This window comes from Heptranchias perlo, chromosome 8 (genome assembly GCF_035084215.1).
Source record: "Heptranchias perlo isolate sHepPer1 chromosome 8, sHepPer1.hap1, whole genome shotgun sequence".
NCBI lineage: Eukaryota > Metazoa > Chordata > Chondrichthyes > Hexanchiformes > Hexanchidae > Heptranchias > Heptranchias perlo.
The window spans coordinates 49,282,735-49,310,549 of NC_090332.1; the positions used below are offsets into that span (position 1 = coordinate 49,282,735).

The 27,815-nt window shown below is 45.5% G+C and overlaps 1 protein-coding gene across 1 annotated transcript in view; it reads right to left on the reverse strand.

The window, feature by feature from the left end:
* The window catches only part of rps6ka2 (ribosomal protein S6 kinase, polypeptide 2), a 594,161-nt gene extending 582,784 nt beyond the window's left edge, over positions 1 to 11,377 (reverse strand). The window contains exons 1-2 of the mRNA XM_067989092.1: positions 11,294 to 11,377; positions 11,048 to 11,101 (exon numbers count right to left, since the gene is read on the reverse strand). Coding sequence (XP_067845193.1) covers positions 11,048 to 11,101; positions 11,294 to 11,338 — 99 coding nt within the window. The 5' untranslated portion in view covers positions 11,339 to 11,377. The remainder of the gene's footprint in view (positions 1 to 11,047; positions 11,102 to 11,293) is intronic.
* Positions 11,378 to 27,815: the final 16,438 nt, after the last annotated feature.

Genomic DNA, 27,815 nt, shown 5'->3' on the forward strand with positions numbered 1-27,815 from the left:
CAAACCTGATTGAATTTTTTGAAGAGGTGACTAAAGTAATGGACAGGGAAATGTCAATGGATGTTATTTATATGGACTTCCAGAAGGCATTTGATAAGGTCCCACATAAGAGACTGTTAGCTAAGATAGAAGCCCATAGAATCGAGGGAAAATTACGGACTTGGTTAGGAAGTTGGCTGAGCGAAAGGCGACAGAGAGTCGGGATAATGTGCAGGTACTCACATTGGCAGGATATGCCTTGGGACCTCAATTATTCACAATATTTATTCACGATTTAGATGAAGGCATAGAAAGTCTCGTTTTTAAGTTTGCCGATGACACAAAGGTTGGCGGCATTGTCAGCAGTGTAGATGAAAACATAAAATTACAAAGCGATATTGATACATTTGGTGAATGGGCAAAACTGTGGTAAATGGAATTCAATGTAGACAAATGTGAGGTCATCCACTTTGGATCAAAAAAGGATAGAACAGGGTACTTTCTAAATGGTAAAAAGTTAAAAAGAGTGGATGTCCAAATGGACTTAGGGGTTCAGGTACATAGATCATTGAAGTGTCATGAACAGGTGCAGAAAATAATCAATAAGGCTAATGGAATGCTGGCCTTTATATCTAGAGCACTAGAGTACAAGGGGGCAGAAGTTATGCCGCAGCTATACAAAACCCTGGTTAGACCGCACCTGGAGTACTGTGAGCAGTTCTGGGCACTGCACCTTCGGAAAAACATATTGGCCTTGGAGGGAGTGCAGCGTAGGTTTACTAGAATGATACCCCGACTTCAAGGGTTAAGTTATGAGGAGAGATTACACAAATTGGTGTTGTATTCTCTCGAGTTTAGAAGGTTAAGGGGTGATCTGATCGAAGTTTATAAGATATTAAGGGGAACAGATAGGGTGGATAGAGAGAAACTATTTCCGCTGGTTGGGGATTCTTGGAGTAGGGGGCACAGTCTAAAAATTAGAGCCAGACCTTTCAGGAGCGAGATTAGAAAACATTTCTTCACACAAAGGGTGGTAGAAGTTTAGAACTCTCTTCTGCAAACGGCAATTGATATTAGCTGAATTGCTAAATTTAAATGTGAGATAGATAGCTTTTTGGCAACCAAAGGTATTAAGGGATATGGGCCAAAGGCAGGTATATGGAGTTAGATCACAGATCAGCCATGATCTTATCAAATGGCGGAGCAGGCACGACGGGCTGAATGGCCTACTCCTGTTCCTATGTTCCTATGTCCAAGTTCCTTTTAAGCTTTGCACTATAATATCCAATGCGCTGCTCACACTTGAGTCAAACAGGTGGTCGATCCATTGGTCATTTCCCACTGAACAGCATGGCATAGGTCATCAATGTCATCACACTAGTGCATTTCCCAATGTATGGGGAGGGAGTGGGGAACAACCTGAAGTCCATGGAGCAAGGCTTCACCTATGCTGAAGTATAGGTGCGCACGAGATATAAGCCTAGATTTTTTAATCACCATTATTCTGATACCAACATTAACCCATTTATTTTAAATCATTTATTTTAAATTTATCCTAGGCTATAAAGTTATATAATGGCTTGGCACAGGTGAACAGGAAATGTGGAACAGGTTGACAGTAACATTCTGTGGCATGGAATCTGGAACATCCACCTTGTATGTGGTATTACTGGGCAGTCTTACCTTGCCAGATTCTTTAAAAGTGTGCCATCTTCTGCCACCTCTGTTCCCAGGTACTGTGGACAGCAGTGATTCTGGCTACCACCTCCTATGGAAATTAGGCACTACAGTCCTCTGGGGAGAGTGCCTTGGAGTTCCAAACGGGACAATCCTTCTGGCATCCACCTCATATAATATCACATCCGCATTGTCAGCCATAAAACAGAAGGTTGGGGCCATCACCTCTGTTTGAGTTTTCTGTCCTTTTTGCTCACACCCATTATCTTTTGCCCCATTGCAGCTTTTACAAGGGCTGAAAACTTTTCAAAATAATTTTTGAGCCTTGAAAAGAGCTCCAACATTATGGCCATATGTGGCCACTAACCTTTTAAATGACTGCATCCATTTAATTTTAAACTGCAGCGCTTAAGCACTTCGAGCAGGTCATGTCCCCTCCACTTCACGCCTTGCACAAGCAGTGCATGTTAATGATGTTCATGAGCTGACCTCCCAGCATCTAGCGTGACAGCTCACCATTCTGCCAATGCACAATTTGGGCCATGCATGGCAGTCCTAGTGATTTTTTAGCCGAGATTGCTGAATGGGCCCTATTATTTCAATGGCCCAGATTTTGCTGCCAAAATAACAGCAAGTTCAATGGCGCTCGCCGTTATTAACGTGTAAATCGTCCAACAACTTGTGGCAAGGAAGAGACACCCCGTGAATTGCAAAACGCCACAAGTTGCTGGACGATTTGTGCTGATCCGCCATTAGCCTCGTGAAAACGGCAGCTCGTACTTATCCCCGTTATCTTTAAGAACTCGCTGCATTTGCTGAATTAAACTCACCGCAAAAAGTTAGGGCTTCTACTTAACAGCGTTAGTACCCTTTTCACAACATGATAATTGGAAATGCAAATGCCAACCAGCCTCTCCGGCCCAGAATGGAACAATATAAACTGTTGAGCCTCATTCCTGCATATAGTAAATTCTTCTTAGAGATTTGAAAAATTTCTAATTTTCAATTTTTAATTTTTTTTTCTTACTTTTCCTGTCTCTTTTTTTCTCTCTCTTAATCCAATCTTTCTTTCCCTCTTTTTATTTCTCTTTCTGAAGCTGATTGACTCTAATTCACCCTATTTCCTTCCCCGACGTTCATCTTGTTTCTGTCTCAATCCTTAAATCTCACTGGTTAAGAATATAGACTGTTGATGCTGCCAGGTCCCAGATGCCCCATTGCCTTCGTTATAAGCTCAAATTTCCAGCAATTTACAGGGCAAAAATTTTTCGAGCTGGAGGGTGAGGGAAAAAGTCTGACTAACGGAGCACACCACAAGATGCCCCACTCCTGCAAAATCTGGGCCAATATTTTAGTATTTTATGCTCATCTAGGTAAGGGATGTCAATACGGATAACAGAACATTTTTACACTTTTAGCAACCACACCAGCATCAAGTGATCCTGGGTTGTGGGTAGAAGCCAAACTTTGTCCTATCTTTGCAGATCAAATGATGGTGGCACAATGGATTGTCTATCATAAAGCCATCCTGATTGCTGCCTGGGAAGCCCATGCAGACGGTTACTGATGAGCTACACATTGGTGGAATGAGTGGTGTACATAAATGACCAGTTATTATTTGCAGGGGCCAATATGCTACATGGGCTCCATCAAAGATATCCTGGGCTTTGGGGAATTCTACCGTTTGAAAAATGCAGTGCCCTGTAGTGCTGTTGCAGGTTGTCCATGGGTAAAGTGATAACATTGCTGGCTCTCGCAAACAATGCATCAAGCATCTACTTCATACTTCTGTGCACTGAAGATTAGTCGATGCCCTTTGTGGCAGCTTGGAATGAGTCTGAGACAGTAAAATTGGGTGCTAACTGACCTCCACAACGAGCTCAGTGCTGACGTTTGGCCGCAGGCCACATTACAGCATGCAGCACACCACAGTCACAGTCTCTTTGTTGAATCTTATCCTCTGCAAACACTGGCCTAGAAATTGGATTGCCCAGCAACCATTTTCCAGACAAAAAACGGACACTGAAGGGTCCAATATGGCGTGCACATGCTTATTCCTTGTCATTAGTTAATCGTCCAGGATCACCGCCCGAAACAGGTGTTAGGCCTATTGCCTATGCGAATCGGGGGCCCAACACCTATTTTAGGCCCCTATCCAAAATTGCTTGGTGCCTGAGTGCAGCTTGCACTGTATATGCTGCAGTCACTTCTCTCAGGTGCAGAGCAGCCAAGCCAACAGTCCTTAAAGGGACCACTGGAAACTGCCAACAAATAGATTGGCTCTTTCTGACTCCACATTAAAACTGCAGTTAGTTGCCGGCCACTGCTCGGTCCCTCCTGCTCTTTTCCCCCCGGTGTCGGAGTCCCCGCCGGTCAAACTTCATTTTCTGTGTAACGATGCCTCATGGCACGCCGGGACCAATTTTGCGTGGTCCTCTTGCTCATCAATTTCAGCACAGCAGTTCCTGTTTGCTGCTGGGTATGCGCCCGAGCACTCTCTTGGATCGATCGCTGTTTGGCCATGGCATTGTGGGGCCTACTTACGGCTTCTGTATGCTGCTCCTTGGTAACATCATCCGAAAACATGGAGTCAGGTTCCGCATGTACGCTGATGACACCCAGCTTGATCTCTTCACCACTTCTCTCATCCCCTCCACTGCCTCTGTGCTGTCAGACCGGTTGTCCAACATCCAATTCCAGATGAGCCACAATTTCCTCCAATTAAACATTGGGAAGACCGAAGCCTTTGTCTTTGGCCCCCACCACCAACTCTGCCAGGTTTCGTGCAGGCAGGCAAGGGCCTCATTTAATATTTAAATATCGGGGCCTGATGATGTCATTCAGACACCAAAGTGATCTTAACTGTTGATTGCAGCAGTGACACCCAGTGCCAGTGAAGTTTAATGACAAGCAGGAGCAGGGACAGAAGATGCCAACAAAAGTAATTACTTTCAATTTTATTTCGGTTTCTTTGTGGGCCAAGAGTGCTCTTCCAGGCCCCACAAGGAAACCTCAGGCCTCCCCTGCCCCGGGCTTCCTTCCTGCTCCCCCAACCCCGATCGCCTCAGGAACCCCACACCAACCACTTACCCTATGCCAGGGACCATTCCCTCGAATCTTCGGTGGTGACCTGCCTCCCGCAATCCCACTTCCGCCCGCCAGCCAGGTAGCAAATCCCACTGGGTTTGGGTGGGAGTCCGAGTTCCATCATTTAAATGTGGCCCAGGAGTTAAAATCTCCCGGGCTTTACACTGCGAAGAGTCAGATGGCTTACAACTTGCCACAGTCCCCGCACGCCCCAAGTTAAAATCAGGCCTATAGTAAATTAACCACTGTTCATAGAAGTTTGACAGTCCCAGGCTGAACTCTTCTACCTCTTTGCTATTTTTTAAACTTTTCATTAGGTTTGCTCATTCTATAAAGCAGCAATTGCAGGGCACTGCTTGCCAGACAGCAGTGTGTGATGGAGAATTAGGGCTAGAACGTTCTAGCTGTATTTCCGAACTGCTCACATCTAGTACCACATCACAATGAAGCAGTCCGAGCCCGCATGCAGCAAGACCTGGACAACATCCAGGCTTGGGCTCATTAGTGGCAAGTAACATTCGCGCCAGACAAGTGCCAGGCAATGACCATCTCCAACAAGAAAGAGTCTAACCACCTCCCCTTGACATTCAACGGCATTACCATCACTGAATCCCCCACCATCAGCATCCTGGGGGTCACCATTGACCAGAAACTTAACTGGACCAGCCATATAAATACTGTGGCTACAAGAGCAGGTCAGAGGCTGGGTATTCTGTGGTGAGTGACTCACCTCCTGACTCCCCAAAGCCTTTCCACCATCTACAAGGCACAAGTCAGGAGTGTGATGGAATACTCTCCATTTGCCTGGATTACTGCAGCTCCAACAACACTCAAGAAGCTCGACACCATCCAGGACAAAGCAGACTGCTTGATTGGCACCCCATCCAACACCCAAAACATTCACTCCCTTCACCACCGGCGCACCGTGGCTGCAGTGTGTACCATCCACAGGATGCACTGCAGCAACTTGCCAAGGCTTCTTCGACAGCATCTCCCAAACCCGCGACCTCTACCACCTAGAAGGACAAGGGCAGCGGGCACATGGGAACAACACCACCTGCACGTTTCCCTCCAAGTCACACACCATCCCGACTTGGAAATATATCGCCGTTCCTTCATCGTCGCTGGGTCAAAATCCTGGAACTCCCTTCCTAACAGCACTGTGGGAGAACCTTCACCACACGGACTGCAGCAGTTCAAGAATGTGGCTCACCACCACCTTCTCAAGGGCAATTAGGGATGGGCAATAAATGCTGGCCTCGCCAGCGACGCCCACATCCCATGAACGAATGAAAAAAAACAATGGAAGTGGAGCCTTGCTATTTCTGGGGGAAAGTTCAGTCCAAACTTTGTTCACTGTAGCTTCGATATGAACCATTGATTGTTACCATGCCAAAGCCTAAGGAATTGTGTATATTTAAAACATACAGGGGGCTAAATTGGGCCGCGTAGCTCCCGTTGTGTAGACACTACGCTGACTCCTAAGGGCCCAAAATGGCGTCCGAGACACTACCGGCATGAAGTGCGCAGGGCGCCCTATTGGTAAAGAGGTTTGCGGAACGCCCACAGCATGTAAAGTGGGGAGATTATGCCGTAGGTCAGTGCGCAACGCTGATTTAAAGGGACAGATGCGATTTTGGAACTCCACGCTCCGGCCAACGCACTGTCTTAATCTCTCACAGCTAACAGGTCTTAAACAGCATCGAGGACCCCCCACCAGCACTATTTAAAGGGATCATGCAGGAGTTACAGGTTAGTTTCTGGATTATTGCTTCTGGCTGCTGATGCATTTGTACCTGTTTTTGGAGGTCTCCTATATTGAATACTAGGACTAGGGACATAGCCTAAAAATTAGAGCCAGTCAGGAGTGAAGTTAGGAAACACTTCTACACGCAAAGGGGGATAGAAGTTTGGAACTCTCTTCCGCAAGCAATAGTTGATGTTAGCTCAATTGTTAATTTTAAATCTGAGATTGATTGATTTTTGTTAACCAAAGGTATAAAGGGATATGGGGCTACGGTAGGTATATGGAGTTAGGTCACAGATCAGCCATGATCTCATTGAATTGTGGAATGGGCTCGAGGGGCTAAGTGGTCTACTCATGTTCCTATGTTCCTATAATAAACTTTCAATACTCTACAGGGAGTGGGCTGGCCAGCTGACAGGCGACAGCAAGGGCACTGGCAGAGTGGTAGGGGTGGGACAGGAATATTATCATCCTGAGAGAGGACAGCAGGCTCATATTCCATGGAGTCACTGTCACTTGCTACCTCCTGTTATGCATCACCTTCTCCTGCAAGAAAGTGGGAAGTGTGTCGGTGAGTGTCCTGCAAGATGTTTGGGTGATGTGGCTATCACGGTTGAATAGCTGCCATTGTGTGTGATCTGTGAGCTGTGGTTGTGCGGCTTGCAACATTGATAATGTTGGGTGAGATGAAGCATCTGATTGGAAGAGTTGAGTACTGATTGAAAGACTTTGTTGGTAGGTGGGTGATGGGGGCTGAGCAACCTTTATTCAATGTTTTGAAGGAACTCAACAGTTAGTAAACAAAAAGGACGAAACCTGCATCTGTGTTTTACATGTGCGATTTCTGATCTCTGTACAAACCCGTATCATATATCTTGAAAATATAAGAGTCCCACAAACCTTGGGCAGCCAAGTTGTTGCCCATTAAAAATTCCAGAGTTCCCATCATCACCATGCTTCACTATATTGCAGCACACATTCACTTCACCAGTGACTTCCACCACTTCCTGCAGCCACAATGCACCTTCCCTTTAAGAGGTGCAGGCTGCCTTTAAGTGGTGTTAGTTACTCGCAATATCTGGGCCCCCTGGTGGTGGGCAGCCTCTCAACAGCACAAGTAGGCTGGCTGCACACAGTAACCATGTAAAACAGGAAGCAGCACGAATTTAACCCCCACAAACTTTTAAAATCTAAACATTATGTCACCAAACCACTATTTCTTGATTTACCATGATAAATGCATCTTCTCTCCAATCTTTTCAACCTTAGAGGTGTCCTGCATTATGGGCCTTGGCCCTTACCCAAGGTTTCTGTATCCAGTTGTTTCCACTTGTGGGGGAATCCAAAGCTAGAGGTCATCAATATAAGATCGTCACTAGTAAATCAAATAGGGATTTCAGGAGAAACTTCTTTACCCAAAGAGGCACAAGAATGTGGAACCCGTTACCACAAGGAGTAGTTGAGGTAAATAGCATAGATGCATTTAAGGGGATCTGGAGAAGCACTTGAAGGGGAAAGGAATAGAAGGGTACGCTGACAGGATTAGGTGATTGTAAACAGTTTTACATGTGTTTCCACATTCACCTGAGGAAGGAGGAAGCCTCCGAAAGCTTGTGAATTTCAAATAAAATTGCTGGACTATAACTTGGTGTTGTAAAATTGTTTACAATTGTCAACCCCAGTCCATCATCGGCATCTCCACATCAGGAATAGGTGAAGTAGGAAGGGAGGAGGCTCGTATGGAGTATAAATGCCGGCACAGACCTGTTGGGCCAAATGGCCTGTTTCTGTGCTTAGACTCGATGTTACTCAATATTTAAGAAAAGGACATAATGGGTTTTGCGAGTCTCCTAGTTTTATCTCCCCCCCGCACACACACACACACACCGTGCATCACCTTTTGTGTGAAAGACAAGGCTGTTAACATTAGCTAAATCTTAGCATAAGACTTTCAGTCACTCACACACACACTACATACACACCACACACAGACATATGCCGCACACACACACACACATCACATATACCACACACACACGTACACACACACACACACACACACACACAAACAATATTGCTCCGTGCCCATAATCTTGTCTGTAACTGTTGCGTTTGGGTGGAGTGGTGCAGGTGGCCTGGAACCTAAAGTGAAACTGGCTGGTGGTGGTGGTGTGTTTAAAGTTGTAGCAACATCTTAACCACATGAGAAAGCTTTCAAACAAAATATAAGTTTTGTGGGTTCTAATAAACATGGCATTAGGTGATTTGACTTGGACCAATATATAATAACACGTCTGTGTTGAACCATCTGTAATCCTTTTGATCCTATTCCTTTATGAAGCCAGCACAGATTTGCATTTCCTTGACTTCCCTCTGTCCTTTAAACAGTCACATTTACACTGGAGGGAATTTTAAACCCCCCTCCTCCCACCCACGATGGCGAAGAGAGTCGAGGGAGGTTAAATTGTTAAAAATGTGAAACCCGACCCCAGCCCGCCATGAACTTGCCTACTTCCAGCTTACCCGTGGGGGACAGCCGATTAACCTGCTCTCGAGAGGTGGGTCAGTATTTTTAATATTTAAATGAGGCTCTGTTCCTCAGATTTTGGCAGCCGTTTGAATGTAACGGCTGCGGGCTGGGTTTCCCAGCGCTCAGGAAACCCGGCAGATGAAGGGAGGCGGGAGCTGTCAGTTCCAGCAGGTAAGTGCTTTTCCAGCACTGCTTGTGGGCCAGGAGGAGCAAGAGTGCTTCCTCCGGACCCTCAAGCAGACCTTCTGCCACGATCTCTCCTACCCCGCGATCGGCCGACCCCCACGGGATCTCTCCCCCCACCCCCGCGATTTCTCCCTCCTGCGATTTCTCTCGCCCTCCTCGCTGCCGCTGTCCGAGCCCCCGACCCAAGACCCCTTTCTCAATTGCCGGGGACTGACCCCAGCGGTCCCCGACTGGGGCTTTCTACAGCAGGTTGCAACCTGGCAGCCAGCCAGATTGAGAGGAAAACAGAATTTAAAAATTCTATTGAAGTCCTGCTGTTAAATTCGGCAGGACCTCCACCTTCCTGGTATTTCCGGGTTTCTCAGTCACTGACATGTGCCCCCGCTCCCTCCCCGCCTCCCCATCAATATTGGGGCCATTGTTTCTCCACCCTGCAGCTACATTAAATACTCACTCACCTTCACGGTCCAAAGTGTCTGCACTGAATATAGAAACTCTGTCCCTTTCTCTGCTTGTTCTTTCCCACCATTTCCCCAAAAGAGCTGTATTTAGTTTAAGGAGTTTGAAGAAATAACCCAAACCTGCCCCCACTTTCTCCCCACTCCAAGTGCAAACTGTCCCGACCTCGGCAGCATGACATCCAGGAGATTTTAACTCCCGGGCCTCATCCACATAGGCCATCCCGCCCGAAACCGGTGAGAAGTGGCAGCTGGCTAACAGGTGAAAGCAGATTGTCTGCTGGCAGGAGGTGCCACCGGGGACCGAAGGAATGGTCCCCAGTACTCAGGTAAGTGGTTGGGAGAGGGTTCAGGAGGTCGACGCGGGGGCTAGACGATGGAAAACCCGGGGCAGGAGAGACCTAAACTTTCCTTGTTGGACCTGGCAGAGTATTCCTGCTCATCCTGGCTCCACTAGTAAAGTAATTAAAAGGAAAACCACCTTTTGGGCCTATCCTAGCCCTGGTTCTTCTTCCCACTATTTGGCCTGGTGGGTAGGCCTCTGGTTAAAATAGGAGTCAGGCTCCAATAATGTCATCAGCACCCAATATGCATATTTAAAGAAGGACCCCACCAGCTTTCGGTCGGTGTCTCACTCGCCTGCTCAGAAGAGCAGGTTAAGCTTGGAGCCTACGGGAAGGCAGCGGGACCTCGGCGGGGCGATTTTAGCTGCCCGCTCACCCGGTTTCCACCAGGTGAGCAGGGTTAAAGTCACCCATAACAAGTCAACATCAAATGAAATGACAAACTGAATGGCACATATAAGTATATTTGACAGATAATTCAGATCAGTCAGCTACAGCAATTCTGGTTGATTAGTTAAACAAGGCTGGGCGTTTATGTATGTAGGGCCAACATAAAATATATACTGAGTACACTGAAACCTCACCTTCTACAAACACAGAGTAAACTATAATTTCTCCTTTTCGATTGCATAAAATATCTTCAAAAACCAGAAACTCTTTTGAGTTTTCAGAGAAGTGAAATGAGCCTCGACATAAGATCATTGTACCACCATGTTGCGACTAGGTCTGACAACGACAGCTCATTGTTGCAATTTCAGAAAACATACTGCAGCCTTTGGCTGGCAGCAGGATTTGCAGTACAATTCAAGACAAGTTTTATTCACACTCTATTTGGAGACTATCAAATTGATATCTTAAATCCCATATACTATGGAAAGGCAAAAAATTCTGCAGCATTGTCCCTAGTTCCTAGTTTGTGTTTAAACTATTAAAGGTATCTAGCAATGGTTTGGACCTCATTGCACAGAAACAACTGTCTGCTGCACCTACTCCAGATATTTAATAATGACACTGAAATGGCACTAAAAAGGCATCTTACCTTCTCAAATTGATCATTTACACAAAAGTTCTCATTCCATGCTAGCTCTTGTTTCTGAGGAGTATATGAAAGAAAAGGAAAGAAAAAAATCAGTCTCTCATAAATTAAAAATAACAGTAATAATACCACAGGGCCTGTCCCATTATTTCTTTAGTCCATAAGGTTGCCAGTTTTACAAACACTTTTACCAATTGTACTGTAATAAGAAAGCTGTTCGACAGACAAACACACATTCACTAAACTCACCACTCTTGCAGATTTTTTGTTGCGAAAAATGAAAAGCTTCCACATTTTTTAACACGATAACTTTCTCAGCATTAGAAATGGACAATGTATAGTTTTATCACTTAAAAAGGAACTTGAGCACTTTGCCTTGAAAGCTACTACCAGTCCGGCAGAGGAAATTATGCAATTTCCACCACAAGCCTCCAACTTCACAATGATAGCATGGAACAAGGTTTCTGGAAATGATAAAAAAAACAAGGTCGTCTGTTCCTACGCAAACATTGTACCTTGAGTAAATGCAATATACTTTCACTGTACTCGAATCACTTACAGGCAGCAGTACATTGCTGGCACATCACCCTGTTATACTGAAAATCAGTGGCTCTTATGATCACTTTCCACACACACACACACACACAGAGGCATACTTTCAAAGAATAAACAATGCAACAGTTCTTTGACAAAGGGATGAGGGATCCTGTATTCCCTCATAAACATGACCAAAAATGTCCTGACACTCCTCGCTGTTGCAAAGATGCTTCTGAATGAGTCATCGACTGTCACATTGCATCCTTCATCGTCAGACAGCTAGGCATAGGTGACAATTGTGAATTTTGGCCTCACTCTGGTTCTATCTCCTTACCTCAAGTAACTGCATTTGGAGATTTAGTTCACCAAATTGTGTGGAAGCAATGAACGGACCCTCACCTTCTCCAAGTCTCTTGGCTGTGGAACTGCATTTTTTTTTACCAGGATGCTTTTAAGCAGCCATTCGCCATTCCTTATGTTAACATTCTCAGTGCTTGTTATAGGTAGAAGGTAAGAAGCTATATTATCCAGAGAATGCATGCAGGAGTCCTGTAGCTGTAGAAATATATTTACAAGTGACTCCAGTGAAATCATGCCTGGGTTGTTATCTTTAAGGTCATGTGTGGGATAAATTCTCCATTGCGTGGGATTCTTAAAAAATATTATGTTATGGGCTTTGATTCAGAAGGTCTACAAAGGAAGAGGCAGGTCTGCACTGCAAGTCAATGTAAAACGTAATTGAATGCAATAAGTGTATTATTGCTCATTCATATCCATAGTGATTTCACCCTCAAAATTTCCTTTATCTCTCCATGTTATTTTGTTAGACTATGCATCCAGTACTTGGCTTTATATAGTCTAAAAGTTTTCCAGTATTTAACCACAGGTAGCTACTGAGCGGCACACAAACAGTTGTCTTTACTGAAACCAATTTACTCAACATCTTTCGTAAATATTTAGTGGTAATTGTTATTGACGGCCAGTTCAGGCATCTGAACATGATGAGTTACTATGGAAACAAATTTCTAAAGCCTCTGAAAGATGTGATCTCTGCTTGATAGAAGACTTTAATTTTCCGGGAATTCAGTGACGCAACGGTATGTCATCTGAAGTGATGGGAAATGCAACTGAAAGAATTGTTGGAATAATACAGGACTGCTTCCTAACTGTTTGTCAAAGAAGAAGCTAGGGGTAATCATATTTAGTGTTTAGTAGTGAGCCTAACTTGATACTGGGATATATGTGGGAGAACACCTGGGCAACAGTGACCACAATATTATAAGGTTTCAATCGGCTGGTAGACTCCACTGGTGCTGCAAACCGACAATTAATTCCAGATTTCAAAAGGGCAAACTTTAATAAAGTGGCAGAGGATTTTGAAAGGGCCAATTGGCCAATCCTACTGGGTGAGGATGAAACTGATACGGAATTATAAATGGCAACTTTTAAAGAGCAAACTTAAACACGTAGAATCCATGTATGTCCTTAAAATCAAAGGAAGGGAGTGTAGAAAGAAGTAGCCAAAATTATTTTTATAAATTGAAAGTACATAATACACAACAAAACAAAGAAAGCACATGAACAGTTTGAAATAACTACGGCTGCTATTAGATCAGCTAAAAGGTTAATGCAAAAAAAGGGAACGTGGGCAACTGTGGCAGCAATGGGAAAAGCTTTTTCAGCTATGTGAAGAGTTAGAGGATCATCAAAGACTGTATTCAGCCATTGAATGATACTAAAGGACAAATCAGAAATGTTTCTCAGGATGTAGCGGAGATAATAAAAAATATTAAAATTGTAATATTAAAATAGATGAGGATATTGTTTTTGAAAGAATAAAGAACTGAAAAATATGTAGAGCTGTCGGTCTGGATGATATTCACCCTAGGGTCCTTATGAAGATGGGACAGGTGCTGTGCAAGCCCCTTGCCCGTATCTTTAATAGTTCGCTAGAGTCTGGGACTGTTCCCTTAGACTGGTAGGAGACTAACATAGTTCCAATTTTTAAAAAGGGGGGTAAAGCAGAACCTGGTAACTATCGGCCCATTAGCTTGATGTCATTAAGGGAAAATGCTCAAGGGAATCATTAGGGATGCAATATATGTCCACTTAGACAGAGAAGGCAATATCAGGGACACCCAATACAACTTCCGGAAAAGAAGGTCTTACCAATCTGATTGAATATTTTGAGGAAGTCACCAGGTTAGTGGATGAGGTTAACCCAGTAGACATTGACTCTCAGAAAGCTTTTGATAAGGTACCGCATAGGAGACTTCTCTACAAGATACAATCTTGTGGAATTAGTGGTGATCTGCTGGGGTGGATTGAGAATTGGCTGAATGCCCACAGGTAGAAAGTGGTTGTCAATAGATTTGGATCTGCTTGGAGACCGGTTACCAGTGGTGTCCTGCAGGGATCAGTGTTAGAACCTTTGCTATTTACTATTTTCATTGATGATTTAGATGTAGGTGTTGGGGGAATGAGCCGCAAGTTTGCAGATGATACCAAGATATGTGCGAGAGTAGGACTATGGAGGCTGCTTAACTACTACAAGCAGATCTAGCTGGGATATTGGACCCGTGTTTGGCAAATGATGTTTAATTTAGAAAAGTCTAGCGTCATGCACATGGGCAGATCAAATGCTAAACATACATACACCCGACAGGGAAAAGAATTAAAACCATGGGCTTCATTTTAGCACCCGCTATCGGGTGCGTTCCTGGCGGGGGGGCTCCGAAAATTGGGGAATCCCGGAGTAGGTCGGGAGCCCGGCTCCAACCCGCCCACTTCCGGGTTCCCCACAGACGCGCCGATGTGCGCGCGCAGCCCCCGCATGTGGGAATCCCGCAGGCAATTAAAGCCGGTGGGGTGCCACTTGACAATATTTATCTAGCTATTTCAGGTCATTAACAGACCTGATTAAGGGATTATGTGAGGAGGGGTGGGATTTTAGAAACAACTGGGACTATTTCCCATACTGGGGGAAACACTCCCAGTTGAAATGGACATGTTGCAGCTGTCAGCCTGTGGCAGCTGCAAAGGTCCATTTGACAGGTGCGGGGGGGAGAGACCCTCACTCATTGCAGGAGGCCACTCTGTCACTTGGGACAAAGTTTGGCCTCCACCACCCTCCTCCTGACAAGAAAATTCACCAACTTGCACACTTACCCCGGACCCCCTCAGATGTACATCTTCCAGATGGGGGCCGCCGTAGCTGCAGTCATGACCTCCTCGGAGGGCGAACAGCCTCACCAGCCTCGCCGGCCACGCCGTCCACCTCTGACACGTGGAGCTCCACAACAGAGTGCTGTGACACATCCACCTGTACAGCAGGAGGGAGGGCAACCGCAGAGAGAGATGCGTCGCAGAGGGCACTACTCTCGCCACACGGTCCACAGACCGAGGCTCAGCTTCCTGGACCTCTCTGAGCAGCAGTGCACATGGAGGCTCAGAGTCACTCGACATGTAGTCGTGGACATCTGCAGCCTCCTTCATGCTGAGCTGCTCCCGGTTGGCCCGAGCACCATCTTCTTGCCTGTCGCTGTCAAAGTCACCACTGCCCTCAACAACTTCTCCTCCGCATCCTTCCAGGGTGCCACCGGGGACATCGCCGACGTCTCTCAGTCGTCTGCGCAAAAGAGCCCTGCAAATACACATACACCCACTCTGCAGTGACACAGTGGGTGTCATCAGTTGTGGGTCTTCATTGAGATCCTCAGGAAAGGGCATTATTGCACAAACCAGACAAGATTCGCAAAGACGTGGCAGTAGTGGTGCCAATATAATATGTAATGTGAGTTGGTCAGAAATTCAATACAAGTAAAAACCATGACAAACCCTCAAACACCCTTGTGCATCCCCTTCCTGTTCACGACACGTTTGCCTTACGCTGCCTACTGCATATATGTGATGCATGTCGTGTGGCTGCAGCACAGGTAGTGGCAGGTTGAGTGAGGCTGACTGTGAAAGAGATGCATGAGAGGGTGAGTATGAGATAGAGCCATGAGATTGTATGAGGATTGGGTTGAGTGGTAGTGGTGGGATGAGTACTGGCGAGGTGAGTAAGTGCAGGTAAGATGAGGATGAGGTTTGAGTGGGTGTGAGGGGTGATGTGACAGAGTTTAGTTGGCAGTGCAGAAGGAGATGTGGGGTGGGGGCGGTGATGTGGCAGATGGAGTGTAGGGGAATGTGTAAGTGTACTCACTTTGGCTGACCTACTTAGGTCATTGCAGCGCCTCCTGCACTGTATGCAGGTGGGCGATATGTTGGTGGTGCAGGTGACCTCCTCTGCCACCTCGAGCCAGGCCTTCCTGGTGGCAGAGGCAGGCCGCTTCCTCCCGCCCGCCGGGGGGATGATCTCTGTCCTCCCCCTCCTCCTCACTCCATCCAATGGTACCTGGAGTGAGGCATCATTAAACTGAGAGCAGCCTTCCCCCTGGGCTGCTCCATGCTGTAATTTTTTCTATTTTTTGCAGCATCTGTCAGTGGAGGACTGCCCCTTTAAATAGAGCTCCTCCAGCTGGCAGAGCATACAGCGCATGCGCAGTCCGCCCGACACGCAGATCAGCAGTGGGGAACCCGGAAGACCAGGTAAGTTGATCCAATTGGGCTGCGATCACGCGGGGGGGCAGACTGATTTCGCCGGGCGCGTTATCCATGCGCCCAATAGCCCCCCCGCCGCGAACCCGCAGCCCTGGTAACATCGAGTCTCATATGTGAAAGAGCGATCAGGGTGTTTTAGTTCATCAATCTCCAAAGGTTGATGGTCATTTCTGTGAATTTATAGCTAAAGCAAACAGAGGTGTAGAGTGTATTCGCAGAGTGATTCACTATAAAAGAAATGTACCATTTTGTCCTTGTATAAGACCTTCATTAGGCTTCAGTTGGAATATTGTGCCCAGTTTTGGTCTCCTCATATCGTGGGTGATATTGAGGCTTTGGAAAGGGTGCAGAGGAGAGCCACTAGATTAATTCCCAATTTAAAACATCTTAGTTACCCAGATAGGTTTAACATGCTGGGTCTCCATAAGTATAGAGTTAGGGGTGATTTGATCAGTTTCTAAAATAATGAAGGGGCTAGATTGTGTTTATGTAGACCAATTATTTCAACTGAATATAATCAGGGAGGACCGAGGGTCTTGCTTACAAGTTATGTAAAGGCAGAACTAGATTGGATGTTAGGCAGTTCTTTCTTTTCCCAGAGAATAGCGGACCTGTGGAACAGGTTGCCTGCTCGTGAATCAAGACCAATATCATCTCCTGGACTAGTTTCGATCACCTCAGGAGATCGGAGAGGAATTTTCCAGGTTTTTTCCCCTAATTGGCCTGTGTTTTTAATCTTTTTTTTTGCCTCTCCCATAAGAACATGGGGGGGCTGTATATGTATTGTGATGCAACAACACTCAAGAAGCCTGACAGCATCCAGGATAAAGAAAGAACTGTCGAACACTTCCACCTCCAAGTCACACACCATCCTGACTTGGATATATATTGGCATTCCTTCATAGTTGCTGGGTCAAAATCCTAGAACTCCCTACTTAACAGCGCTGTGGGAGAACCTTCACCACATGGACTGCAGCGGTTCAAGAAGAAGGCTCTCCACCATCTTCTCAAGGGCAATTAGGGATGGGCAATAAATGCTGGCCTTGCCAGTGACACCTGTATCCTAAGAATGAATTTTTAAAAAATGTTTAAATGCGTATGGCATCACAGCTGTCTGGGTCAGGCTGGCTGGACCATTCGGTTTTTACCTGTCCCTCATTCTCATATGTTCGTATGTACATATACTGATTGTACAGAATGATGCCTAGAGGGTTAAATTATGAGAACAGGTTGCATAAACTTGGCTTGTATTCCCTTGTGTATCGAAGATTGAGGGGTGATATAAGAAACAATATTTTCCAGGCTAGCGGGTAAGGAGCATCAACAAAATTGTGTCCACATAAATGTCAACCTTCAGCTAAAGAATGCTTAAATCTTGTCATAATAGTGCGTCATGAAACACCATGGGGTAAATTTTAACATACCAGTGGGGTCTCAGCAGGGGGATCAATACGCACATGGGAAACCTGAAAAAATTTGCTGCGTTGTCTCGAGTGATCGCGACTCACTTGAAGGCCCTTAATGTGCCTTCCGGGTTTCACGTCTCCAAGCTGCGCAGCGGGTGTACTGTGCACCCGAATGATGTGCTGGCAGCTGACATATTTAAAGGGTCATTACAACCATGGATTTTGAGGGAGAAAGGAGTAATTTAACGAGATGGAGCAACAAAGGATGAGGCCAGAACTCCGGTTCATTGACTCTTCTCTTGTGTTGCTACTGGCCGGTGTGAGGAGCAGGAGGGATACACTGTACCCGGCTGATGGGAAGAAGTGCCCTGCCTCTGCCACCAAGAAGGCCTAGCTGGAAGTGGCAGAGGAGCTGAGCAGCAGGACCACCGTCTCAAGGATGTGGGTGCAATGCAGGAAGCGCTTCAGTGACCTAACCAGGTCAGGAAAAGTGAGTACAGTTACTGATTCACCTGCGTTCTGCGGTGCACATTACCCCCCCCTCGTCACACTCTGTCCTGCCGAGCCTACTCCATCACATCACTTCTCACACCCACTTAAGGCTCATTATCAACTTACCTTCACTTTCTGTGAACTTCCTCTCACCCCAATCCTGGTGCGATGTCATGAATCTGTCTGATACTCACCCTCTGATGCATCTCTTTCATTGGCAGCCTCACCCAAAGCAATGCATCCATCGGGTGATTCCATCACCCTCACTCACTCACACGTCTGTTCTCTCTCCCCTTGTAGGAGAAGGGGCCGCAAAATGCATGAGAGAGGAGTCGGACCGGAGGGGTGACAGAGGTGGAGGAGGAGGTCTTGGAGCTCAGCTGCACGGTCGAATGCGTGGCTGTTGGGGATGCCGAGACTGACAACCCGCAAATGGCTGGTGACAGAACTTTAACATCCTTCACACACAACATGAATTGATGTTATCAATGATTAACCTGTTGCACACCTCAGTATCCTCATCGCAAAATAACGTTGGCGATGATTCTTGATATTGCTGTATGTTCTCTACCAGGGTCTTAAAGGATTGCTGAAGCAGCACACCACGTGGAAGAGAACGATTCCTCAGAGGAGTTCCATGCCTCTGAGGGCACACTGTCACAACAAAGTGAGCCATACACCAGCGCAGATACTCACACCTCAGTGGGTCCTATTAGAGACTTAGTTGGGTTGTCACCTGGTGACTCAACACACACAGGTAAGGACGAGCAGACACTGATAGCAGGGCCAGCTGTGGAGATTTCGCATCGGGGGACGCACTCCTCTCCAAGCTTTGCTCAGCTGGACACAGATGAGCTTGAGGGAGAGAAGAGTAAGTCTAAGACTAGTGTTTTAAACTTAAATAAGGGCAATTATGAGGACATGAAGACAGAGCTGGCTAAAGTGAACTGGGAACTTAGGTTAAGGGATAGGTCAATAGAGATGCAGTGGCAGACATTTAATGAGATATTTCATAGCACTCAGCAAAGATACATTACAGTGAGAAAGAAAGACTCTACGGGAAGGATGTACCATCTGTGGCTAACTAAGGAAGTTAAAGACAGTATCAAATTGAAAGAAAAGGCATACAATTCCACGAAGATTAATGGCAGGTCAGAAGATTGGTCAGAATATAAAAAACAGCAAAGAATGACTAAAAGAATAATAAGGAGGGAGAAATTAGAATACGAGAGAAAGCTAGCTAGAAATATAAAAACAGATAGTAAGAGTTTCTACAGGTATTTAAAAAGGAAAAGAGTAAGTAAAGTGAGCATTGGTCCCCTAGAGAGTGAGTCTGGGGAATTAATAATGGAGAGTAAGGAAATGGCAGATGAATTGAATAGATATTTTGTGTCCGTCTTCACTGTAGTGGAAACAAATAACATGCTAGAAATAATTGTGAATCAAGAGGTGAAAGGGAGGGAGGAACTTAAAACATTTACAATCACCAGGGAAAGGGTTTTGAAAAAATTATTAGAACTGAAAGCTGACAAGTCCCCGGGTCCTGACGGACTTCATCCTAGGGTCTTAAAAGAAGTGGTTGCAGAGATAGTAGATACATTGGTATTAATTTTCCAAAATTCCCTAGATTCTGGAAGGGTCCGATCAGATTGGAAAATAGCAAATGTAACTCCTCTATTCAAGAAAGGAGGGAGACAGAAAGCAGGAAACTACAGGCCAGTTAGCTTAACATCTGTCATAGGGAAAATGCTACAATCTATTATTAAGGAGGTTATAACAGGACACTTAGAAAATCTCAATGCAATCAGGCAGAGTCAACACGGCTTTGTGAAAGGGAAATCGTGTTTGACTAATTTATTAGAGTTCTTTGAGGAAGTAACAAGCAACGTGGATAAAGGGGATCCCGTGGATGTGATGTACTTGGATTTCCAGAAGGCTTTTGACAAGGTACCACATCAAAGGCTACTACACAAAACAAGAGCTCATGGTGTAGGGGGTAACATATTAGCATGGATAAAAGATTGGTTAGCTAACAGGTAACAGAGAGTTGGCATAAATGGGTCATTTTCAGGTTGGCAAGATGTAACGAGTGGAGTGCCACAGGGATTAGTGCTTGGGCCTCAACTATTCACAATCTATATCAATGACTTGGATGAAGGGACCAAATGTATGGTTGCTTAATTTGCTAATGACACAAGGGTAGGTAGGAAAGTAAGTTGTAGAGAGACATAAGGAGCCCGCAAAAGGGATATAGATAGGTTAAGTACGCGGGCAAAAATTTGGCAGATGGAGTATAATGTGGGAAAATGTGAACTTGTCCACTTTGGCAGGAAGAATAGAAAAGCAGTACATTATTTAAATGGAGAGAGATTGCAGAACTCTGAGGTACAGAAGGATCTGGGTGTCCCAGTACATGAATCACAAAAAGTTAGTATGCAGGTACAGCCATGATTAGGGAGGCAAATGGAATGTTGTCATTTATTGCAAGGGGAATGGAATATAAAAGTAGAGATGTTTTGCTACAGTTGTACAGGGCATTGGTGAGACCACGTCTATAATACTGTCTGCAGTTTTGGTCTCCTTATTTAAGAAAGGACATAATTGCTTTGGAGGCGGTTCAGAGAAGGTTCACTCGACTGATTCCTGGGATGAAGGGGTTATCTTATGAGGAAAGATTGGACAAGTTGGGCCTGTATACACTGGAGTTTAGAAGAATGAGAGGTGATCTTATTGAAACATATAAGATCCTGAGGGGACTAAAAGGGGTAGATGCTAAGGGGATGTTTCCCCTTGTGGGAGAGACTAGAACTAGGGGTCACAGTTTAAAAATAAGTGGTCTCCCATTTAAGACGGAGATGAGGAGAATTTTTTTTCTCTCAGAGGCTCGTGGGTTTGTGGAACTCCCTTCCCCAGAGAGCGGTGGAGGCAGGGTCATTGAATATTTTTAAGGCTGAGTTAGATAGATTCCTGATTAACAAGGGAGTCAAAGGTTATAGTAGATAGACGGGAAAGTAGGGTTGAGGTCACAATCAGATCAGCCATGATCTTATCAAATGGCAGAGCAGGCTCGAGGGGCCGAATGGCCTGCTCCTACTCTTAATTCGTATGTTCGTATGAACCCCAGGGGGTTGAGAAGGAGGTACTGGAAGACGTGCCACACACACGCTCCACGATAGTGGAGAGGAAGGAGGAATCCACCTCCAGCATTAGTGGAATGGTGACGCAGATAAGTGGGGGAATATCTGCAATGAAAAGAATGACAGCCTCCATTCAGCTTCAAGCACAGCTCACAAATGAGTCCATTCAGGCCATCTCAATGGCCATGCGGACTCAGGATGCCAATTTTTCTGCTGCCTTAAACGGGCAGATAGATACTTTAGCCATGGCCTTACAATGCTTCACAGATATGTTCCCAGCTGTTGTCCAGCAAAGTGGTAGGAGTGATGTGGTCCTGGCGCTGGAGAGGGATGATGATAAAAGGGGAGATGAAACTGGGGACTCCACTCAAAGTGCTTCCACATCTCACCCGTTGCCCACCCCTCAACCAGTACCCGCAATGCTGCCTCCTTTCCCAATGGCCAAGTCTGCCTCTGCACAGGTGAAGGTGGAGCAGTCTTTGGCGAGGCCCTCACGGGCTCCAAAACTCAGAGGGTGTAGGCTGAGAGCATCTCAGCAGTCAGGGCAGGGGCTTGAGCAATCTGCCACTACTTCTGCTCAAGCCACAGGGGATGCATCACGTAGAAGTGCTAGGAAGAGGAAGGTTAAGGTTTTGTAATTACCAAGGGTCTGCACAAGGGTGTCTGACGCAATGTCGTGTTTTTCATTTATATTTGTTTTTTTGTTACATTTACATTAAATATTATAACTGCCGCCACCACTGCCACATCTTGTCCATTCTTGATTCCGTTTTGTGAAAGTGGCCTTTCATGTGCTTCATCATGAGCGCGAAGACTTCATGGTGATGGTGGTGATGGTGGTGATGGTGGTGATGGTGGTGATGGTGGTGGTGGTGGTGGTGGTGGTGATGGTGGTGATGGTGGTGGTGATGGTGGTGATGGTGGTGGTGGTGGTGGTGATGGTGGTGATGGTGGTAATGGTGATGGTGGTGATGGTGGTGATGGTGGTGATGGTGGTGATGGTGGTGGTGATGGTGGTGATGGTGGTGGTGGTGGTGGTGATGGTGGTGATGGTGGTGATGGTGGTGATGGTGGTGGTGATGGTGGTGGTGGTGGTGATGGTGGTGATGGTGGTGATGGTGGTGATGGTGATGATGGTGGTGGTGGTGGTGATGGTGGTGATGGTGGTGATGGTGGTGATGGTGGTGGTGGTGGTGATGGTGGTGATGGTGGTGATGGTGGTGGTGGTGGTGATGGTGGTGATGGTGGTGATGGTGGTGATGGTGGTGATGGTGGTGGTGGTGGTGATGGTGGTGGTCGTTCCAGACGGTCTGACTATTTTACTATCTTCAGTTTGCAAATCTCCTTATGGGCATCGATCAAATATGAGTGATTCCCTGGCATCATGAGCAGCCATGTGTGCCACTGCTCTACCAATGAATTGCCCATCTTCGTCCTCCACCTCCTCCTCCTCCTCGTCTTCTTCATTGTTGCTGACAGATGAGGATGCTACATGAGCGCATGAGAGCTCCTCCACCTGTAACCTTCTCTGTTGTGCGACGTTGTGCAGGAGGCAACACACGACTATTATTCTGCACACCCTCGCTGGTGAGTACTGAAGGGCTCCCCCACATCAATCCAGGCACCTGAAGCGCATCTTCAGCATCCCTATGGCTTGTTCAATGACAGACCTGGTGGTGATGCAACTGTCGTTGAACCGCTGCTGTGCCTCGCTGGTGGGGTTTCTCACAGGTGTTATGAGCCACGTCCGCAGTGGGTATCCCTTGTCTCCAAGAAGCCAGTCCTTAAGTCTGTTTTGTGCTTGGAAGAGGGCCGGGATGTTGGACTCACGCGAAATGAAGGAATCATGGCAGCTGCCAGGGAATTTGGCACACACCTTCAGTAACATATTCCGGTGGTCGCAAACCAGCTGCGCATTGATAGGGTGATATCCCTTTCGGTTGATGAACAGTCCTGGCTCATGTGGAGGTGCTCGGATTGTTACCTGTGTGCAATCAATTGTGCCTTGCACCTGTGGGAAGCCAGCCAAAGAGTGGAAACCCACTGCCCTCTCAGTCTGGCTAATGTCATTGTAGGGGAAGTTGATGTAGTCGGATGCCCTGGCAAACAAGCCATCCATGACCTGTCAAATACACTTATGTGCAGACGACTGAGAGATCCTGGTGATGTCACCAGTGGCGCCCTGGAAGGATCTGGAGGTGAAGAAATTAAGGACAGTGGTGACTTTAATTACAATAGGCAATGTGTGGCCACCAGGCCCAGCTTAGAGTGTGTCGATGTCTGTGACCACCTGACAATTCAATCTGAGCCTTTGTAGGCACTGCTCCCTAGAGAGGCCCAGGAAGAGCAGCCTTTGCCTCTGGACCTTCCTGCAACCTCGGCCCCTCCATTGTTCCCCTCTCTGCTCTTCTGCAGGTCCTTGTGGCGCACCTCTATCTTGTGGATTTGCAATTCCCAGAACTGCACATCGTGCCTGCCGCGGATGCTGATGTGCCTCCTCTTCAGATGCACTGTAGAATAAATCCATTGTGCTCCCCATCCTGATGTTGACAGTTTGAGGGGGTCCAAATTGTAGGTAAATATGTCTGAACACAAGAATTCTGAGTGTAAACCAAGAAATCTCAGTCTAAATACAAAGAACTACCAGCCAAAGGTTTGTCTGAGAGAACTGATTGCCCTGCTGCAAAAACTCACCTTTTCTTCACATTTAGACAGAGATTTCTTGGTGTCAATCACTGGTTTAAAGGTCAAATGAGGGCCGGCTCCAACTCGCCTCCATTTCTATGGCATGTTTCAGAGGCCACTGGACACACGTTCAGGAGCAGTTAAAATGGCTTTTGTAGGTCAATACACAAAAAGTTAACAGGTTTAAGCACTTTGAGTACCTTAATTAACCCTTTAAATACCACCGGCACATAAAGCCAGCGGGACTTCTGGGTTTCAGTAGCACGCGCAAACCCAAACGCACCTGGACCAAACCCAGAAGTAGGTATGTTGGAGCTAGGATGTGGCTCTGCTCCGAAAATGAAGAATTTTTACTTCACACCTGCCCCCAACCTACCCGTTCTTGGGGGTAAAAATTTACCCCCATGTCTGCATTATTATCTAATGTCTACATACTGATGGCATTGGAAACTATATTATTGTGGAATATAAGGAGTCAGCAGATGATGTTTGGCTTGCAGAGAGGTTGATTGTCATGCAGATACGGGGCAGGCTTGGGGTACAGCAGATTGATATGTGATCATGGGTATGTAGGTAGGAGTGTAAAACATATTTGTTAGAATATTCTCAGAGCGACTGAACCATTCTATATCATATTACAAGGGCTTTTGGGAATGATCAACCGGAGAACCTTGTTGGTGTAAACTTTGCCAGGTTGTATCCCAACATCTTATAACTGTACTTATAACTTGTACTATTGTATTTTAACATCTTTACTACTTGTGTAGCTTCTTAATGAAACCTTTACTTTGGAACAAGAGCCTTTTTGATTAAAGACCGAGCAGTAAACAACTTACTTACAGGTGATCTCATCGAGGTATTTACAATGTTAAAACGATTTGATAGGATTGATACAGAGAAACTATTTCCTCTGGTAGGGGAATCAAGAACAAGGGAATGTAATCTTAAAATTAGAGCTAGGCCATGTAGGAGGGAAATCAGGAAGCACTTTTTTTGCACAAATGGTAGTGGAAATCTGGAATTCTTTCCCCCAAAAGGCTGTGGATGCTAGAACAATTGGAGTTTTCAAGACTGAGATTGATAGGTGAGGAGTGCTGCACTGTCGGAGGTGCTGTTAGTTGGATGAGATATTAAACCGAAGCCCCATCTGCCCTCTCATGTGGATGTAAAAGACCTTGTGGAATGATTTGAAGAGGAGGAGGGGAAGTGTTCTAATTAACATTGATCCCTCAACCAACACCACAAAAACAAATTATCTGATTATTTATCATTGCTGTTTGTGAGAAATTGCTGTACACAACTTGGCTGTTGCATTTGTCTACATTACAGTGCCTACATTTCAAAGCACCCATATCTAATGAGGATTGGAAGATTGTTGCCAGATCCTCCGTATTTTCCACCCTTACTTCCCTCAGTAACTGAGGATGCATCCCATCTAGACTGGGTGACTTTTCTACTTTGAGTACTGCCAACCTTTTAAGTACCCCCTCTTCGTCTATTTTTATCCTATCCAATATCGCTACCACCTCCTCCTTTACTGCTACATTGGCAGCATCCTTTTCTCTAGTGAAGACCAATGCGAAGTATTTATTTAGTACCTCAGCCACGCCCTCTGCCTCCAAAAGAACATCTCCATTTTTGTCCTTAATTGGCCCCACCCTTCCTTTCACTACCCTTTCACTATTTCTATGTTTATAAAAGACTTTTGGGTTCCATTTTATGTTAGCCTTCTTTAGATTTCCTCTGTACTTTCTGTATTCAGCCTGGTTCTCTACTGTAATATGAACTTTACATTTGTCATAAACCTCCTTTTCCTGTTTCATTTTCAAGTTTAATCTTTAGTTATCCAGGGAGCTCTAGCTTTGGATGACCTTCCGTTCCCCCTCATGGGAATGTGTCTACTCTGTACCCGAACCACCTCCTCCTCGAAGGCCTCCCATTGTTCAATTACTGTTTTGCCCACCAATTTATTATTCCAATCCACCTGGGCAAGATCTCTTTTTAACTCACTGAAATTAGACCTCCTCCAGTTAAGTATTCTTACGCTTGATTGTTCCTTGTCCTTTTTCATAACTATTCTAAACCTAATGATATTATGATCACTGTTCACCAAATGCTCCCCCACTGAAACATGCTCCATTTGCCCCACTTATTTCCCAGAACTAGATCCAGCATTGCTTCCATCCTCATTGAGCTGGAAATATACTGATCATGAAAGTTCTGTTGTACACATTTCAGGAATTCCTTCCCCTCTTTGCCCTTTACACTATTACTGTCCCAGTTTATATTGGGATAATTGAAGACCCCATTATCACTTCTCTATAGTTCTTGCATCTTTCTGTAATTTGCCTATAAATTTGCTCCTCTATCTCCTTCTCACTATTTAGTGGTGTATAGTATACACCCAGTAGCGTAATAACTCCTCTATTGTTCCTTAATTCTAACCAAATAGATTCTGTCTTTAACCCCTCAACTACATCATCCCTTTCCGGTACTATAAAGGTTTCTTTGATCAATACTGCCACCCCACTCCTTTCCTTCCTTCCCTATCTTTCCTGAATACCCTGTAGCCAGGAATATTAAGTACCCAATCCTCCCCTTCTTTGAGCCAGTATTATGGGATAGCCAGGGGGACCCAGTACAGGGAAAAGCTAATTCCATCTTGTGTTCCTAATCATGATTTAGAAATAACAACAACTTGCATTTATATAACACGTTTAAGAGGCGTAATCAATAATGGATACCGAGCCAAGGAAGGAACCTATTAGGAGGGGTGACCAAAAGCTTATTCAAAGGGTCTTAACGGAGGAGAGGTGGAGGGAATTCAAGAGCGTGGGGTCTAGGCAGCTCAAGGCACAGCCGCCAATGGTGGGGTGAAGGGAGAGGAGATGCACAAGAGGCCAGAGTCGGAGGAACAGAGAGTCTGGAGGGGGCATCCCCAATGTGGAAATTGCTGCAGGAAAGCAACACAAAGTGAAAGCAAAGAAGATTTTAAGGACAGACTTTCGATGCTCTAGCGGCAGGCGAGGACTTCCCTGCTATGTAGAAAGGAAAATAAGCAGAAAATAATATATTTTTTTAAATGTCATTTCCCAAGGTCACCAACACATTTCTTCTAACAGGAATCTTCTTCTAGCAGGTTTAGATAGATGTGATCTGTCTTTTTATATACTGTGCCTCAAATAATAAACAATTCATACCTTTTACATTTTCTTCAGGGCTTACTCGTGTTGTGCCGAATGGAAACAGAAGTGACCGCAGCTGGGAGATTGAGTGTTAGTGGGAAAGATATAGAGCGTCAAGAAGAGTGAGAGTTTGGTTTTGACCAGTTGCTGCCTGTGGTTAGACTAGCACATGTGATTCAGTTAGTGACCAACACCTGCAACATCAGCAGACAGCGGTCAACGAGACTTATTATGCCATGTTACTTAGATGTGTGTGTGTGTGTGTATGTGTGTGTGTGAGTGTATTTTCACTATTATCAGGCTACCTGCATTTATGTTATCATATATTAAAGGGTTAACAAAGTATGATGGAGAAACATGAATGATGTTTCTGGAGCGAGAGGCAGATAATTTAATAATACTGTGACATACTCTACTAACTGACAAGAAATGACAATTACGTTTACATGAAGTCATTGCCTGTCAAAATATTCTATAGAGGCAGCTATTCTATGAATCATTCAACTTACTTTGACAAATTTCACTAGAAGCTGGTAATGTTTTATTTAATTTCCTGTTTTCCTTACTTTGTAAGTTACTTGTTCCCTGCCTCCTGGGATCATTTTAAAAAATTAATTCTTGGGATATGGGCGTCGCTAGCAAGGCCAGCATTTATTGCCCAGTCCTAGTGAGAAGGTGGTGGGGAGCCGTCTTCTTGAACCGCTGCAGTCCGTGTGATGAAGGTTCT